This window comes from Lepisosteus oculatus, chromosome 25, assembly GCF_040954835.1.
Source record: "Lepisosteus oculatus isolate fLepOcu1 chromosome 25, fLepOcu1.hap2, whole genome shotgun sequence".
NCBI classification, from domain to species: Eukaryota; Metazoa; Chordata; class Actinopteri; order Semionotiformes; family Lepisosteidae; genus Lepisosteus; species Lepisosteus oculatus.
Genome location: NC_090720.1, coordinates 5138980 through 5157014, shown reverse-complemented (window position 1 = coordinate 5157014; position 18035 = coordinate 5138980). Strand labels below are relative to the sequence as shown.

Genomic DNA, 18035 nt, shown 5'->3' with positions numbered 1-18035 from the left:
AGACAAGAGGCTATTGTAAAAAATGACACATCTACAATATAACTGCAAAAAGGTCTATCTTAATGGATTAAGGAGTCTAGCTTCTAGTAGTTAAGTTGCTTTTGTTATTCTACCTTATGAACTAGCTAAGACTTGTTCTCGGGCATGCTCAGAATTATCATTGGGTCTGAACTGAGAGGGAAATATGAGAATACATGACCAACATAAACAAGGACGTTTCCCACAAGAGTTCCTGAAAAACTAGCAAAAACTCTGCCCTAAGGAAAGAAAAATAAATTCCCATAACAACATAAAATTCTTACTCGATTGCCACATAAACCCAGAGATTCAAGTTTCTGAGTATATTGTGGAATTTCCTAAGTTGTTAACACTGTTCTTTAAAAAACAAAACAAACATTTTTCAGACTTATTTTGCTTTTTAGTAACTATTATTTTTATTAACTTTGTAGAATTGCTATGTGTTTTTTTTCATATCATTATTTAACAGTAAGAAAAACATCTCAAAGCTTGGTGGTTTGCTCCCTTATTTGGTCAGGAGGAAGCAGGTGGAAGAACCCATGAACTCAAAGTGGGTTACACTTCCTAATAAGTGTTTTCACTAAACACTGCTAAGTTTCACATAGGGAGACGGTAGTTTGCAACTCCCTTGCAACCTTCCTTTATTGCAGAGGTTATCCCATGGCTACAGAGTGACTCAGGTGACGTTGCAGAAGGTCTACATACCTGTGGGGATTCATATGGCACAATGACACTCTGCCTGCCTGTGACTGCGTCATCGACATACTGGGACAGGTTGTTTCCTTCTACCCGAATGAGATGACTTGCTGGTGCAGCCTGACCTGGAGAAGGAAAGGCCAGTTAGATTTACGTGGCCAATGAAGAGCACCATCCACACTGCAATTACAGCACGCTGTGCCACTCGCCGTTCTGAGATTCGCATTTCCTCGGTAGCCAAGAAAGGCAGAGAATTTCTAAAAGTGCTGCTCTTTTTTTCAGACACTGCAATTTCACGAATGATGGCTAAGAAGAAAATGCAGTCAAAGCTCAAAGGCCAAACTGAGACAGTAAATTGGGGGCACAAGCCAATCACTGTTGTTAACATTACCATCATTGAAGTCTCTTCCCAGTTCGTGGTTGGGACAGCGCTTCACCACTTCTGTGACGTGCTCAGCCTTTTTATAGACTGGCATTGCCCGAATGACACTGCCGGGTGGAGGGGGTGAGGAGAGCTTGATTTGAATAGGGCATGTCTTGGCGATCTGACAGTACAGCTTCTTTAGCAAGGGTGAGTACTAGAAACAAGGAGAAAAGACAGGGGGTCATTTCATTTGTCTACCATTACTTTGTACCCTGTGGAGAAATGTCATCATTTAGTATCAGCCTGACTGATCCCACTGGATCTCTGCTCACACACTGGCTGCATTTTAATGGCTACACTTAAATGAAAGTTTCATTGTTAATTTAATGATTGTATCCATACCTTTCCTGATTTTTTTTATATTTACTGGTAATATTGTATTAATTGTGCCATAAAGTAGCAAAGACAATGTGAAACTTTATTCATACTTACCACATTCCCTATTATTTGTAATTGCATGAGAGTCTTAAAAAAATCTTGCAATAAGGTAAATATTTACACAGTACATTTCATCACTTAAGAGAACATACAGTACCATAATTAAATTCCAACACCTGCCTTGTCTCACTGTAAATCTATATTCAGTGGCATCAGGCAAACCCTAAGACACATGATTTGGGGGGAGAAGGGAATTCAGCCATGATTTGGTGTTGACTTGCAGGAGAAGAATGATAGCTTGGTTGTGGAATAGGATATTGGACTCCCTACCCCCACTAGGAAGAATGAGACAAAGAGATGCTGAAAAGAAGGAGAGTTTGAAGAACACTGGGATAGATGAGCAAGAAACCTAGATGTATACATATAGTAACAGCTAAAGGGTTTCTTTGCCCTTTAACTTTGTGAAGTACATCAAACTCATGTATGTCAATACATTTTTTCCTGAAAGTGCACGAGGAGCATATGTTTAAAGTGCAAGTTTCAATAATGATAACTGGGATTTATTCAACATAATTATAACTGAAGTGCTGAAATCTGGCCTGACTCAGTCCGTGTGTGCCTAGACCCATAAATTAAATACATATGATACATTAACATACTTTCAGACTCAAGCAAATATATATAGTACAACATAAACATTCCACTAAACCGTCATTCAATATTTGCTTGCACAAAATCACCAATGACCACAAAAGCTTTCACTTCACACTTTTCTACCAGTAGAACAATTTTTGCTACACTCAAATAAGTTCAAATAAGCTTCTGTCTAGTGATACCACCACAGACGATCCCAAAAATATATACATACCTTCACAAAAATCAAACTATAACATTCTGAATATATAAAGAAAACAGAATGCAGACCGAGAGATGGAGAATTTAAGTGGATTGTGTAAAAGATTTTCAGAAACAAGTGTAAAAGCTAGTGATTTAGTGTAAAAGTTAATTAAATCTAGAAAATCTGGTTATTTCCTTATATTTGAGAATTCCTAGTTTTCAATTCTGACTTAAACCCACAATATAACGGATTAGCTAAAGCTAGGTTAGTTCCTAAGGGGATAAAAGGTTATTTGTGAAGCCACAACATTACTTACACAATTAGTTAACTCTTGATGGCAAATCAGAAACAAAGGTCAGACTGTGATGGAGGTCTATTACACAACATCTTTAAGAAACTCTCATGGTGTCTGTCAGTCAGCTGAAGTGACACTGCTCCTCCTCTCCCTTGGGCATATAAATGAATACATTTTACACAGTGCCTATTAGTTTGCAGATACTCCTTTCCTAGAAGCGCACAAATTATATTCAAGACAAGACAACATAATCAAATTATTGCTAGCGCAGCTATGCCGGTGACTTTAAATGAAGAGGAAAAAGGCATCTTATTTAACACAAAGGACTATCGAGGGAAAGCAGCCTTTACATTCCTGTGCAACCTCGCTGTTTGGAGAGAATCGCGTACACGGTGATAACAGTGCTGTGATTGTATGGAGTGAACGAGATCCAAAAGAACAATTAATGAGAAATGAAGGAGGTGTGTGTGTGTGGGGGGGGCATGGCATATTCCTTTACAAAACATGCTGGGGCAAGCGTCATTCAAAAAAAGAAATGCCAGAAATTCACCCCAGGGAATTAAAAAGTGACTTCAGAGAACAAAAACAAATTGTATAGACATGCTGGAATGGATCAGATTCAAATTGAAATAATGCCTTACACATTAATGGACATTTGAGGAAGTGTCAAAAGTTAAATGCCTAAATAAATCATACAAGAAGCAAAAAGTCATACATCATTATCTACTAAAAGCAATAAAGCATGGCAGATAAAACTGTCCTGAAGGACATCATCATCCCTTTCTTCATGCCATTTTGTCTTCCAGCCCTAAAACAATAAATGTGGTAATCTACAGAAGCACTATTGTTTGATTCTGATCTAACCATGGAAGATCAATAGTCACCTTCTCTATCTATCTGAGATGATGATATCTCTTAGCTAAAGAGGCTTTAAAAGTTCTCTGGACTGTTAGTTGACAGGGTGATGCTTGCTAAGCTGTTCTAGTTATATTTTACTTCACAGTACTTTTGATGTTAGGCCTTATCTTTTTTGTCTGTCTTGAGTGATAGCCACAGATAAAGACAATCAATGTATCTTTGTATAAAGACATTGTAAATGTGGTCCTTAAATCAGTCATTACAAATTCTTAAACTGGGAACATCTTTAACATAATTTTTTTTTACTTGTGGCCTTTTAAAGGTAGAGAAAACCTTACAGTTTACACCCTTAGATGTGAACACAAAACCTTCCTCAGAGAGCTCTCTTGCCATGAGATTTCCGTGAATAATAAGGGTCTGGTGAATTCTGAATTCAGCTGTTTGCAGTGCAATACAGCCAGCAATTTGTCATCATGTCTGCCTGCATGAGACTAGACCCAGACAGGGTACCGAACCTGATGTGAGCAATTCCCTTTGAAATTTGAGGAGGATTCCAATTACTGACAGCTGTGAAGAAGAATGAGGAGGACGGGTTTTTTTGCATGTTGGTTTTTGGTGCTGCAACAGACAAAAGCGTTTTGGGTTTCCGCAATCATACTTATCTGATAACAAAGGTGAGGTTTTGGCACTGTTAAGTGAGGCTGAACACAGCCAATTTGAGTACTTCACTGTGTACATAGTGTCTATGATGAGCTTGAAGACATTATTTATAAAAAAAAGACCACGGTGTTTATGTGGACACATTTTCATTTTTAGGCGATGCGAGGAAGAAATAAAAAAAGGCAAACAGAATGTTGGAATACATAGGCAAAAGTCTGGGAATGAAATCAAGACTTTCAACGTTAAAACAGTATAATGCATTATTAAAGCTTCAATTAGAGTACTGTGTTCTGGAATCAGTCCTGTGGTCACTGGATACATTCCCAGGGGTAAAGGAATGTCATTCCCTGACAAGCTAAAAGGACCAGAGCATTTTAGGCTTCAAGAGAGAAGACCATGTAGTTCTGACTCAAGTGCCCGAAAGCACTGACACAGTCCACCCGGAGAATGCCTTCAAAACGAAAAAGGAAACATCGGCCAGAGGACAAGTGGAGACTGCAGGGCAGTACATTAAGAGCTATTAACAGGAGGTACTTTACACAAGTGCTGTGGGAACCTGGAAGAAGCCACTCAGCCATGTTACCCTGGCTTCTTTGAAGAAATGGCAGGATGAGATCGTCCGGTCAGTCAGTGACTAGCAACCCTAAAAGGTAGATGGGCCAAATTGCTTCTAATCTTTCTTATGTTTTATGTCTTTTGTTGCAGAGCAGGTTTTGTTTTCAGATTTCAGATTTTCAGCTCACTCACATTGGTCAAACCTCAGAAATAAAATGAACAGCTATACCCAGTCAATAACGACACTGCATCTAATTACACTACAATAAATCAATCTGAATATTGCATGCTTATTGTCCTTCCCATGTGCTTTATATTTCTGTTGTGTGCCTTTTATTATTTTATAAAAAATAGTACATTTATTCAATTTATAATAAAACAATATTAATCAGATATTTCTATCACTTTGATGGAAGTGATTAAGAAAGGAAATGCTTCACTTATCCATGTACTGCCTCACATTCAGTAAAATGTATTCATTGGAAAAAGCAATTATGCACTGCATGACACTTGATATTCTTCTCAAATATAATGCAATATTAATAAGAGGTCAAAGAAAAAAAAAGAGATGTCTTCTGTGTATGCTAGACAATAAAGAAATAAACTTACTGTTTGATATTCCAAGTACATTTTTTTAAAACAGTGGCCTTCTGTTCAGACAGGTTTTTAATACTACTCTCTCAATAACTCACTAATACAGGGTAATCTGCGTCATAGTTTTTTTAGTGTGGGGGACATTGTAAGCTTCTCATTGACCAAAATCCTGAAAAAAGCTACATCGCTTCACATTTGAAAAGCATTTTATATTGAGTTGAAACATCTGTGAAGAATTGGGGTATGAATAATGTATATACACATATACTGTACATTCACACACGTGCATCTCCATTAGTTGTCAAAATCTTTTGTGCCCCCCCACAGTCAACATTCCCAGGCAGATTGAGACACGCCTAGTAAACGGTTCTGTAGAAGCAGATGAACTTGGGAGCGAGTCAGTTCTTGGGTAACAGACTCTCTCCATAGTCCTTGTTGTGACATGGATAAATCTGTAGATGAACAGCAAAACGGTTGCCTTTAGGCAGGGGCGGGGCTGGGGGGTGGGGGGAGGGAGAGAAACTGCTATAGCTAAAATACAGTTAAACATTTAAATATAAAATCAGCAATTACCGAAGCATGCATGTCCCAACAGTGCTGACCTGCAAAAAACATAAACTACATAATGCAAGGTCTCCAGAAGCCTTTCTGATGGATTAAAGTTTTTAATATATTGAGTCGTCTGGGTTGTAACAATGATATAGCCTGTTCGAGTATGTCTAGATGTTACACATTGAAAGGCTTCTTTTGTAGGTATGGAGAGCTTATTATAACAAAACTAAACCAAAATTTAAGGCCAGTACATTTCAAATATTTCTTAGTTGTAAAATTTATTTTAGTCGAGCATTCAGGTCTCTAGAGTGCACCTTCATGAAGTGCAATTATGAACATATTTTAAAAATGAAAACAGAACTATTATACAGTGTATTATGCTGCACATACAGATAAGTACATTTCTATCCTTTGTGCATCCTTGACCATTTGCGCATAGCATAGGATCATCCGATGCGTAAAATGTATATATGTCGATTTGAAAAACGACCAAATTCAGAAATGGTAAGAAATTGTTACAGTGAATTATGACATAATACATCATAAAAAAGTGCACAAGAGTTTGGGATGGGATTCAGAACAAAACAGGAGCATTTACTTTGCTCGAGAACTGTGTTGTCTCCATGATTAACGCAAAGCCAATTAAAAACCAAAACACTATTACCAAAATATCACCAATGTCGTGATTTTGAAAGGTATCCAAGTTCTTAAATGTGGAATTCTAAAACAGATTGAGTACAACTTTGAAGTATTCCATTGTTCATCCATGCTGGGACAGGCACAATCTACCACTGCTTTGCATATCGCACATAAAGTAAACCAGTACTGTTTAATTCTTTTATGCAAATCAAGGCTGAGCAGTGGGAAGGCAACAACGCATTATTAAGTGTCTCCTGAACAAACAAAATAGAAAACAGGGCAACTTCATCAATAGACAATTAGGGCAGGGATTTCAGTATCTATGGAGTGTAAAGAATAGGACATGGACTGTCTTTCCTTTATAAACTAGTCCTTTGCATACCAGAGGGAACCCACGTCAGGTGAAGCTCTTTGGCATCCTTCGGTTTGAAAATCACTACATCAGTCTGGGGAAGTTTTCTTATTAATTCCCAGGAGGAAGCAGTTTTAGATCAGAAAGAAGCAGGACCTTCCATGAACACAAGGGCACTGCATGACATCACTAGGATTATAGAGCAGGACTTATGGCTCAGAAGACACTTTCCTCATACATCAAACCCCATTAATGTAGTAGTTCCTGGGTAAGTAGAAAATAAATTCAGATGTATATAATACAAATGTGGGATTCTATCTGTGAATCTTTAAATAAAGATTGAGTGATAATGGCACAGTATTATACTGAAATCATAATGTTCTTTTTTTCTTTTCCAAACAATGTAGTTTAGTTATGTTTTGTTGTAAAACACATCAATCATTTAAACAGGTTTTGCCTGACAAAAGGAGAGAGTTTTACTGATGCAACCTAAAAAGAAAAAACATGTGACTCTTAAGTGGGACACAGGGTAATCTGTTTGAACAGATTCATAGCTAATAAAGAATAAAGAAAAGTAAAAAAAAAAGCTGCAGCTGTGCTATGATGATCGTTCTGACTTGTTCAGTGCTGATTACATTCACATTTTATTTAATTTTCTTTTCTGGAGTTGATTCTCTGCTGCCATATTACTAGTCCCAACTCTCTCTTGCATACCAGAGACCATGTAGGACCTGCATGGGACTTGCCTAAAACAGCATTGAGGCTTTCCCAGCGAAACCACAGAGACTTGGCTGAAGGAAAGAGAGCTGTGGGCTGTGCCTGCAATTTCTTTAGCAGCTGTGGACTTGTGTCCCAGGACAGGTTCGGGCAAGCTGGGAGAACTTGAGTGATAATAATGTGTCTGTCATCTTGGTGGACATGTTTCAGCTTGTGAACCACAAATACCGTTAAGTGTCCTGCGTAAATACGTTAAAACAGGCTCCCAGATACCCTAGATGATTACATCTTTTCATTCCAACTGCTTTGCTGTAATTTTCTTTGGCTTTGCAATTTTTAAAGAAAAGATCACCAGCGTTTTTTCTGGTTGAAAATGTATTTTCCCTAATAAAATGATTTTCTTCTTGCAGTGCAAAAAGCCTTTTTGTTTCTATTTGTTTACTTTAATTTACAGGTAAATGTATTTCTGTTTTCTTGTCATCTTATGCAAAGGACTGTAACTACTAAGTAATAAAGGATGAAATCCACCAATAAAAATTTGAATCTCGAGAGCGTGCCGTTTTACTAAAGGGGGTTTCTGCTAATAAACTGGCAGGTAAGAAAAGTAATTTTTCCTTGACTGGAATGGTCTATGTACTGGAAATATACCTACTGTACATACTGTATTAATAGTGCTGGATGTCTTCAGTCTTTCCTCAAATTACTCTGCTCAGACATTTTTCTAGCTGTGTGTCACATTTATTTTGATATAAATAATTTCAGTTAACACTTACATGGCCAAAGTACTACCCCAGTCTCTACCCCAGCCTCATCTTTTACTGTATATCAAAGAGGTGACATTTTTTATAAACTATAAATGTGTTTTTGGATCTCTGAAATGTAAATGGGCTATATTCCCCCACTTTAAACTAAAGGAGATTACAAGATTTTTGATTTAGGCAGTAAGCCAGTGGAAAGCTTCAAGTCACAAAAGTATTAAGCAGTTCTTTTATCCAAAATTGAATGATCTAGATTGTGAGAATAACTGAATAATTTGTGCACACGCTATTTCATTGTGAGAACCTTGTCAAGGTAATGACGTGAACTGAATGTGTTTAATGAACTCACTCTAGGAGTGAACAGAATGGAAATTCAAAAAATTACAGGAGTGGCCTTAAAAATCAGTTCTGATTTCAGTTCAAAGGTGTGGCCGAACTGAAATTTAATGTACCTTATCGCAAGGGAGATAAGATCTAAAAAACACATGACATAATAGGATTGTCAAAGTAGTAAGGGGTAGAAATACTACTACCAGCGTCTGACCATAACTATAAGACTCTCATTGAAAGTAGTTACATCATTAAAACAACATATATCATTTCCTGTCAGATGTACTGTACAGTGTATAGTCTATTCTAGATATTATACCCCAGAAGAAGGAGCATTAGCTTCAACATACATTTGCCTACATACATTTATTTGCATTGGAATTTTAAGATTTGTATATAGTATTGGAGCCCTTTATATCCAACAATGTTATCTCTTCTTAGGTTTATTGACTACTTATTTATTCTTTCAAGAGATAGTTTTGGTGCCAATTTAAAACACAGGGTGCTACTTATTATACTTGACTCAATAAATTAGAGAATAATACCACTCCAGATGGACAACGGTATACTGCTGTGATTGTACATGAGGATAAAGAGATTGTAACTCAAAATATAATATAATTCAGAATAGTGCAGAATCTTTGTAGATCATAGTTCAATAATTAACTCATAACTCATAAATTAACTCATTAATTAACTCATAAATAATATTCCTCTCTGAGCTGCAAAGGTCGTTTGTTTCATTCTTACTAGTACTACTACTAATAAGAATCAGTACTTTGAGTACTACTGCAAAACCACACAGTTTTTTTTCATTTAATTATATAGCAATATATATTATCCTTACAGGCTGACTTTCTAATGGCTACCTACTATACATACACACATGCTTTGGATGGGCAGACAATTTTAACAGAATGGACCCTGCTTCAAAGAAATCCACTTTTTCCAATATATAGGCAGAACTAAATCAGTTTTAAAAATGATTTCCAGGATGGTGTTTTGATTTGAATTGATACATTACTCATCTTGACACAGGTACTAAGCTAGAGGTTGCATATAAGACCTGTTCAGACATGCACAAATCTCATCTTTATTGGGAAAAAGTAGCGATATGCCTGTAGATTTAGCTTCCTTTCCATGGTTGTATTCTTAATCACAAAACATGAACCTCCTAAAGAAACAATAGTTACTGAGACTTGCAGAAAGACTCATGGAAAAGTAAAGGTTTCATTTTTGATGTCCTTAATGAATGTCCAGCAGCTGTACATTCATATATACTTGCTATACTTAATGTGTGCAGGTGATTTTTCTCCTTTCTGAGTTGTACCATGCTTCCTTACTATTCCAGCAAAAATAGTTGATGAAAACACATTTTTCTAAACCTAGTGCCAGGATATATATTAAGCAAATTATTCTCCACTGTTTTGTATATTATAGCATCTCTAACACTGTTAGCTATAGTCAAGAGTGAAATATTTCTACTGCTTCGACTTAGAAACCTCAGTAATCTGTGAACTATGCAAAACTGCAGTAAGTACTAAAACAGGCGTATACCTCTATATCAAGAACTGCAATTACCTTAATTGTTCGGGATATAAGCAAACAAACTTCACTCACGGCTAATGTGAAAAGGGAAATCATCAAGCAAGGAGTGGTACTGCACTAGGGATCCTAAACTGTTCTTGTGAAAAATGCTTATTATCATCTATTTTACAGTTAACAGGGCTAAGAAGCATATTGGATTAGGTACAGGATGTGCCCCTGTCTACAGCATGTCAGGACACATCCAAGCCAGAAGATGGTAATAGATGGTACTAGCAACTCTGAACACGCCTGAATCTACAGCGTGCCCAAGCTCGTCAAACCGACAGACGCCATCAGGAAAAAAAGGCACTAGGGGTCTTCATTAAAAAAAAATCCAAGGTGTCAAACCTCATTTTCAACATTTATAACACTTTTGATCCCGTGCTGTGCAGAGAGTGCTTTTGACAACAAAAGTTTTACATCTGGAAGCATCTGAATTGAACTAAAGAAGGACACATTGGCTCAAAGAGACAGTTGTCTTTAATATACACATTATACCTTTGTGATTGAAATGAAAGCAAAAGGCCCAAAGAAACATTCATGCCTGCCACATGCTTTCTTTAATGAGGTCTAATGACATCTTATTGATTGAGGATGTTCATCTGAAGAGAGATCTGAACTCCTGTAGTTTTTCTTTCTATACAGTGAAGAAAAACACCAACTGGGTCTTTCAATACTTTGTTTCCAACAATGAGCTCATATCATCACCACACTTCAGTTCTCACCTAACACTGTTTCTATAGGTACTATACAAAGCAACACATCCTTTCAATCACTAACTGCTTCCTGTACACAGAAGTAGCCTGACTTCTGTGCACTGAGCAGGCTATGCAGAAATTCAGTACCATATAGTTATATCCAGAATATGGGTGCTTATTGCTTCAATGATTAAGAAAATGTTTTAGTAAACATTAGGCATAAAATACTTGGCAGAATGAAATGTTTTGTTAGATTTCAGTGTCAAAAGGATGCAAGCCACCCACAATTGTTTTCCAGATGTTTTGGAAGAAATACCCCAGTGGAACACATTGAATACTGGGATTAAGCAACATAGTACCCCTATGCCATTATCCATAGCCTTCAGCTATAAAAATCTGCAGACAGCAATTTTTCCCAAAAGCCAGGTCTTTTGTGAGTCATTCTTTGCAAGGAAATGCAAACCATTTAAAGGTAAAATATACACAAACTACATTTGTTTAAGAAGGGATAGAGATGCAGACATATACTTATGGGATTTGGGAATTCCCTAATTTATTTAACAAAGACGTTTTAACACTTTCACTTCAAGACTGCTCATAAGACATTTCTGTTTACCCATCTTCGAAGTGGATCACTACTGAGAGAATCTGCAATCACATTCATGCCAGCTAGAAAGAATAGGTTCATTTTTTCCGCTAGACCATTTTTTTTGTGTTTTGAGGTTTTTTTGCCCATTTCCAGTTTTCACTGTGACCCTACCAAGATCCTGGCAGCTCAGTGCTCTTGGTCTTGGGAGAGTGAGGCCAACCGATCCGGGGGCAATCTCACTGTGACCTGGGGAAATTCCACAGGCCTGTGCCCAGGCTCAGCTGGAGATGACCAGGGTATGAACTAATACCTCTTTACATACCTGGCTTTCCCAGTCTAGACACAAAGCATGAATCCTTTGCTGCAAGCTACTACTCCCCTCAACACATACAGAACATTATACCTTATAGAACACAACTTCCACTATCAACTCACCTTGGAGTAACACTACCTCAATGACCCCGTCTAACCCTGCGACACAAAAGCCACACAAGCCAAAAAGCAAAAACTCAGTTCTTAGACACAGTCTTGACTATAATAGAAACTGGCTTGTCCAGTTTTTAAATAGCTTTTCAAGGTGTTTTCCCTGAAAAGTTATTTAGTACTCCACAACATCATCCCTGATAATCTCTCTGACCTATGCACTACTGTTCTAGTCTTTCCATTTTACATGACTTTTCCTCTTCTGATAGCACAGTAGGAGGAATGCTCTTTCAGGTATATCTGACCTTAACTCTAGGTTACAGTCAGAGAAGCCCAAATTTAAATTTCAGATTCTATTCCCTTAACGTTTTACCTTTACTATGTATTTTCCCAAATCGATCTATTTCATTGTTAAGATAGTCAGTTGCTCCCTGACTATTTTGCAAGTTAAAAAATGCTCTCTTCTAAATATATTGTGTTTAAATGTGTAGAACTTACGTCACTTTTAATTGTGCCCATAAATTTTCATTTTTCTTCCAAACGTCTGACCTCTCCAGTAAAAGAAAAAATGCTGATGCACAGAAGCCCTTTTGAGGCTTGATATTTTAATCATTCCAGGATCATCTTTTCAGACTCCTATCCATGACAGTGACTCACAATGGAGAACAACTGGAGCTTTTTAATTACAGTTAATGTCTCTTGTTAGACTGAGGGGATGGAAATGGTTCTCAATCTTTCTAAGTACTACTTTTAAGCAGTCATGAAATGAAGCCGTAAGATGGTTTTAATTGCTTTAAGAGACAAAGCTGACAGATTCCTTTGAACGTGGCAAGACGACTTCACAAGGGGTTTATCATCTCCAAGGCCAAAACCTTTCCAAGTATACTGAACAATATAAAACAATTTCCTTTTAAACCGACCACTTGGTGTAGAGACATACGTGTCACATTAAATCACAGCACTTGTTTTCTGTCAAGTTTGATCCTCTCCAAAAGGAGATGCCACATTTAGCAAAAATACAGAGTTTAATTCATTCTCTTTTCAGGAATTTTCATCCCTTGAATGTCAGTGTTATTAATCTAAGTAATCATCTGAAAACCTTGGATTAATTTGATTAACCGCAGCAAAGAAACCACGTTTACAGGCTCCACCTAGTTTCTGCAGTTCAAAGTGGTTTTCCCAGCCTGAGTACAGTGTTCTAATAATGTTTGTAACCAAATTACTAAAGAACCTTTCTGTTTAATGGCATAGAAATGCAATATATCAGAGTGATGACAGATTTCTGTACAAAGTAAACACAATTTTAGAATAAACTAATAAGAAAATTAAAACAAAAACCTCATGAGAACAGCAACTGCCTTTCACAAACTGCTGAGATCAAGACAAAAATTCCAGCTCATCCCATGAATGGCAGATGAGAGACACTACCATCGGGACGGATATTATTAATAGTCTTGAACAGAAATGACGCCTGGGAGTTATCCTGACTATATTCATCTAAAAAGTAAAATGATTTGTTTCTTAAAACTATTACAGCATCATTCACCAAATATGTTAAATAACCATAAGTAACCATAAAGATTAAAGAAGTAATCTGTAGAGATAATACACCAAACAATGGAAGGGATATAGTGCAAAAAAATATCTCTGCTTTCTTTGTACTGCATTATATTCAAATACACACTGATATATGTTCCTTAAAAGCCAGAGACTCCTCTTCAGATGTGACTTTCAGTTAAAAGCTCTTCCAAATCTGTGAATTAAACCTCCACTTGTTTAAAATGTGTTTACTCTAATTATAGTCATTACCAAAAAAGAGATAGGTGTATCAAAGTAGCTGCAAGAATTTTTAAGTATGTGAAGACAGAAAAAAAAGTTCCCATCACACTACAGAATGAAAATAAAACTCACTGACTGCAGCTTACTTGGCCAAAATACTATAGTTCTGGGAACTCTAATGCTTTTACTGTTTCAGATTATTATTGTTGAACTCTTCATAAAAAAACATTAAAAGAAAGAATAACACTGCCCATGCTTACTCGCTGTGACATTTTTATGTCAGAATTTGAGACGCCAGAGGTGACAGCTTGGACAAAAGAAAAAGAGAAAATGTCAGGGATTTTTGCTGGAGTGGGATGTATCACTTTACAACGCCTTGAAGTCTTGAATGAAATTCACGGATGAACGAATTAAACAAACATCAGAGGACAACAGAGAAAACGTTGAGGCAATGGCATCGGTTTCACAGGTTTAAGCATCTACTACCCTTCATATTGAAACAGCTCAAAGCTAAGAGATTATTTTTACATACTGTGTTTTCTGAAACCATTTCACAAACTCCCTTTTAATCGTCACAAAATGTGTATATTCTTGCTACATTTATTTCTTTAATGAAACGGTATAGAATTGTATCAATGTATTTAAAATAAATTGAAAATGCTTTTTAGTGTAGCATGAGAGGTAAATACTGCATTGCTGGTAAATCTACTTCAAAAGATGCACAATCTGATTAATTGGCCATTATCTAATTTAATATCAAAAGGCCAAGTTAGAATTCTTTCAATTCTGGGTTTTAACCATCTTTCCATTCACATTTAAAAAAAATATGGCTTTAGAGGAATGTTCTGAGACACTTGAAAAATCAGATGAGCGGCTTACCACTGGCTGTAGTGAACACGTTGCAGGTTTCAATGAAGAAAAAAATGACATCTGATTTTTAGAGATAGAGCACAAAACTTACAAGTCTGCAACTGCTTAATATTCAGCTTATTTTTGTATATTTTGTATATTTCTTCTACTTTTTAAAACTTCCAGGACTCCAGACACTTTGGAGCTAGATACAGTACCTCTATCCTGTTATACATTGTTCTAAGAGGAAGCTGTCAAAGGCATTATATGGAGCATATGAATTGCAATCTTTATGAACACATGAAGAATTGCACACATTCCTCTCAATCATAGTTAATATAATGCCAGAGTATTTCTATAATAACCTGTATATGAACCTTTTGCAAATAACCATTATTCAAATGAAAAAAGCACTGACTGGTAGCATTATCTGGATTGAGTTTTCCTCAAGGTTCTGAGGTATTTAAATCCGGTTTTATCTTTTTTACAAAAGCTTGACACTGAAGCCTATATTGTTAATTTGGTCATGTATCGGCCTTATGGAAAAATTATTGTAAAGAAGACACGGGCACAGGGGAATCCTGAGTGTTTATATTAGGGTGCAGCCATGACTTGAGATTAGTATTATACAGCATCATAAAGGAACTGGCCAGATTCCTAGCTGTGACAGATCAAGAGGCTGTTCTGCATTGTATTGTTCTGTTTCCTCAAATGCCCTCCACTGCAGCATTTCTGCCATAGTTCAGGTGCCTTGCCTCTAGGGCAGCAAATTTAGTGGGTCTCACCTGAAATGTTTACTGTGCAAGTTGCTGAAGCTAAATAAGACTTCTCCTACAGCTACTCTGAATTTCTCTACACATTATATTTCCATGAGCTCTTTTATGTTAGGTTAATTTGTTATTTACAGTAACAGAAAGCATTTAGGAAAAGCAACATTTCTCAAATGCTAATTGTGAAAGTTCCTTTAACACTGAATAAATAATAATGTCATTAAGAAATACATGTATCACACCTGTGCTTTAGAAGCTATTCTAATATGAAGATGGTTCAGATTCATAGGTTTAAGTCTCAAATTTAAAAATCCCAATTTGATAAAATCTCCTTAATTTAGACTAAAATCGTAATATTGTCATTTTTTTAATCTATATAGATTTTAATCTAATCTATATGAAATATACTACACAAATGTAATTCCCAGATTTTTAAACAGCTATAGTAAAAGTAATGCAGTCATAAATGTAGATGTTCACCCCATAATTTAGTTTTTCTACTTTGTGAGAATTTGCAACTAGAAAATAGAGACATTGAATGTTGAATGTTGAATCAATTTAAGCTTGATTTTTATTCCAATATCCACTTCTGGCGACTGAGTGGTTGAATTTGTGTACAACCTTTAGGAATGTCTTCAATAGGTAATAATTTTTTACTCTCTCAAACTCTGGCATAACTAAGATACACAGCATTCTTGTTTTCAGAGAAATCAATTAAAATGGCTGATTTCAAGCCTAAGACCTCCTGCAAGAGACCCTGGCAGTATTGACTGAATGACAGTTAAGCATGTGTAATCTTTCAAAACATTTGCAGAACAAAGTTTATTGCTCAGTACAGGGCAGCCCTATACGCTTAAAAACAGTCAACACGAGTGGCACTGCAGAAGAGGCAGACAACATAAGTATTACTTTTCCAAATCAGCTATTACCGAAATTATAGACCAAAATAGTTATATTGCCAAAATCAGTTTCTGAAGGCAAATTCCACACAGCTGCATACACGTTTAGAAAAATAAACTCTAGAGCTCTAGAGAAAACACTCTTCATGTCTGAAACAGTAACTAAAAAATGCAATGCACAACTAAAATAAACACCGAGTGAAAATGTATTTCGGAGCATGTGTTCTTTGTAGATCTGTGAGGATCTCCATGATGCATTTTTACTTTAATTTAAAACACGCGCACTCACGCAAAAGCAAATAATTGAGTTAAGAAGATGCCTGTGAGAATCTGGTGCTACTGGGTGGGAAAGAAGTGCTACACCTCGGCCTGGAGCAATCTGTCAGGGAGAGGAAGCAGAGTGGATGAGAAAGCAGCACAGGTGAGAACTCACCGTCCATGTGGCAGATTTGGCTGTGCTGGACTGCTGGAAGGTGACTTCGAAGTTGTGCGGCCCGGGGTAGTCGGTGTTGGACGGGATGGCAGGAGCAGGAGACATGGCGTCGAAGGTGGAGTTGGGCTGGGAGTAGGGCGAAGGCGTCGGGACATTCGAGGTGTGCTCTGAGCTGTAGGGGCTGGTGGAGGCTGCTCGGGTGCCGAGATTCTGATCCATAGTGCTGCTGAGGAGATTGTACTGGGACTGTGAGAGAGAGGCGAGGAGGGGGAGGAGAGAAGACACAGGTAAAGGAATTGGAAGACATTCACTCAACTCCCAAAGTCTCCGGTTACACTGACCTTAACTTAAAGAGATAGAGGCACTATCCTGGAGCAGAGAGGGCTATTATTCACAAAAACAGACATTTCCTTTGGTTGCCAAAGCAGAGCATTATTTGCTTCAGTTTCCTTAAGGAATACAAATCACTTTATTAAAAAAAAAAACAAACGCAATTGGGATTTAGTATGAGAATCACAGTTTTTGTCACACATCAAACAGTATAAATCAGTATAAATAAATACATCTCATTCAAACACTTTTACAGGAACCATCTTCTGTATGTACAGGTATATTTAGAATCTGCTCTCTGGCTTGAAAAACAAAAGAGTTTAGTTCACTAGAAATGGTCTATATCCCTTTGAAAATATCAGTTTGCAGCATTATTATTATTATTACTATTACTATTACTATTATTATCATCATCATCATCAGGTACACACGAATTACTGTAAGTACTCAAAGACATTGACAAAGACACCCTGAGAATCTCTGTCCTCTAACACAGCACACAGTGTGTAGTGTGTTTCGGCTGTTGAAGTGAAAACTGTGAGGAAGTGGATTTAAAACTGAGAACAGGAGGTAGATTCTTACACACAGTGCTATGGAAGTCACCAGTCAGCTACCCAGCCTTCTTGTCTAAGATCATACCTGGGTCTTCTATGGGAAATTGCCAGATGAGATTGATAGGCTACTAGCAACCAAACAAGATGGGCTTTTCTTATGCTCTTATGAAAAACATATAGACTCGAACACAAGATAAAACCAGCTTATATAATTTTAACAGGTCATATATAAGCAAGCAAAGGCATTAAATACATATAACATAATGGAACATTTTAAATGTACTGTCATAGACTCATGTGTTCAAGGTTAGCACTTTTTGACAAATATTTGAAATGGGAGTAAAACCAATTAAATAAGAGGTTTGTCGTTGTATCTTTCAACATAAATGAACATTAATCATTATATCCCAGCCTAGGTGGAATTTCTGTGCTGTCTTTTGATTGCATGTTGGCAGTGAGG

General features: G+C 36.9%; 1 protein-coding gene across 7 annotated transcripts in view; it reads right to left on the bottom strand.

Annotated features, from left to right (window-relative positions):
- The window catches only part of tp73 (tumor protein p73), a 62246-nt gene that overhangs the window by 12003 nt on the left and 32208 nt on the right, over positions 1-18035 (bottom strand). For all 7 annotated transcript variants that reach the window (XM_006641954.3, XM_015337090.2, XM_015337089.2 and 4 more), the window contains 3 exons: positions 16692-16937; positions 1106-1292; positions 724-839 (listed from right to left, as the gene is read on the bottom strand). In XM_006641954.3, the coding sequence (XP_006642017.2) occupies positions 724-839; positions 1106-1292; positions 16692-16937 (549 nt within the window). The remainder of the gene's footprint in view (positions 1-723; positions 840-1105; positions 1293-16691; positions 16938-18035) is intronic.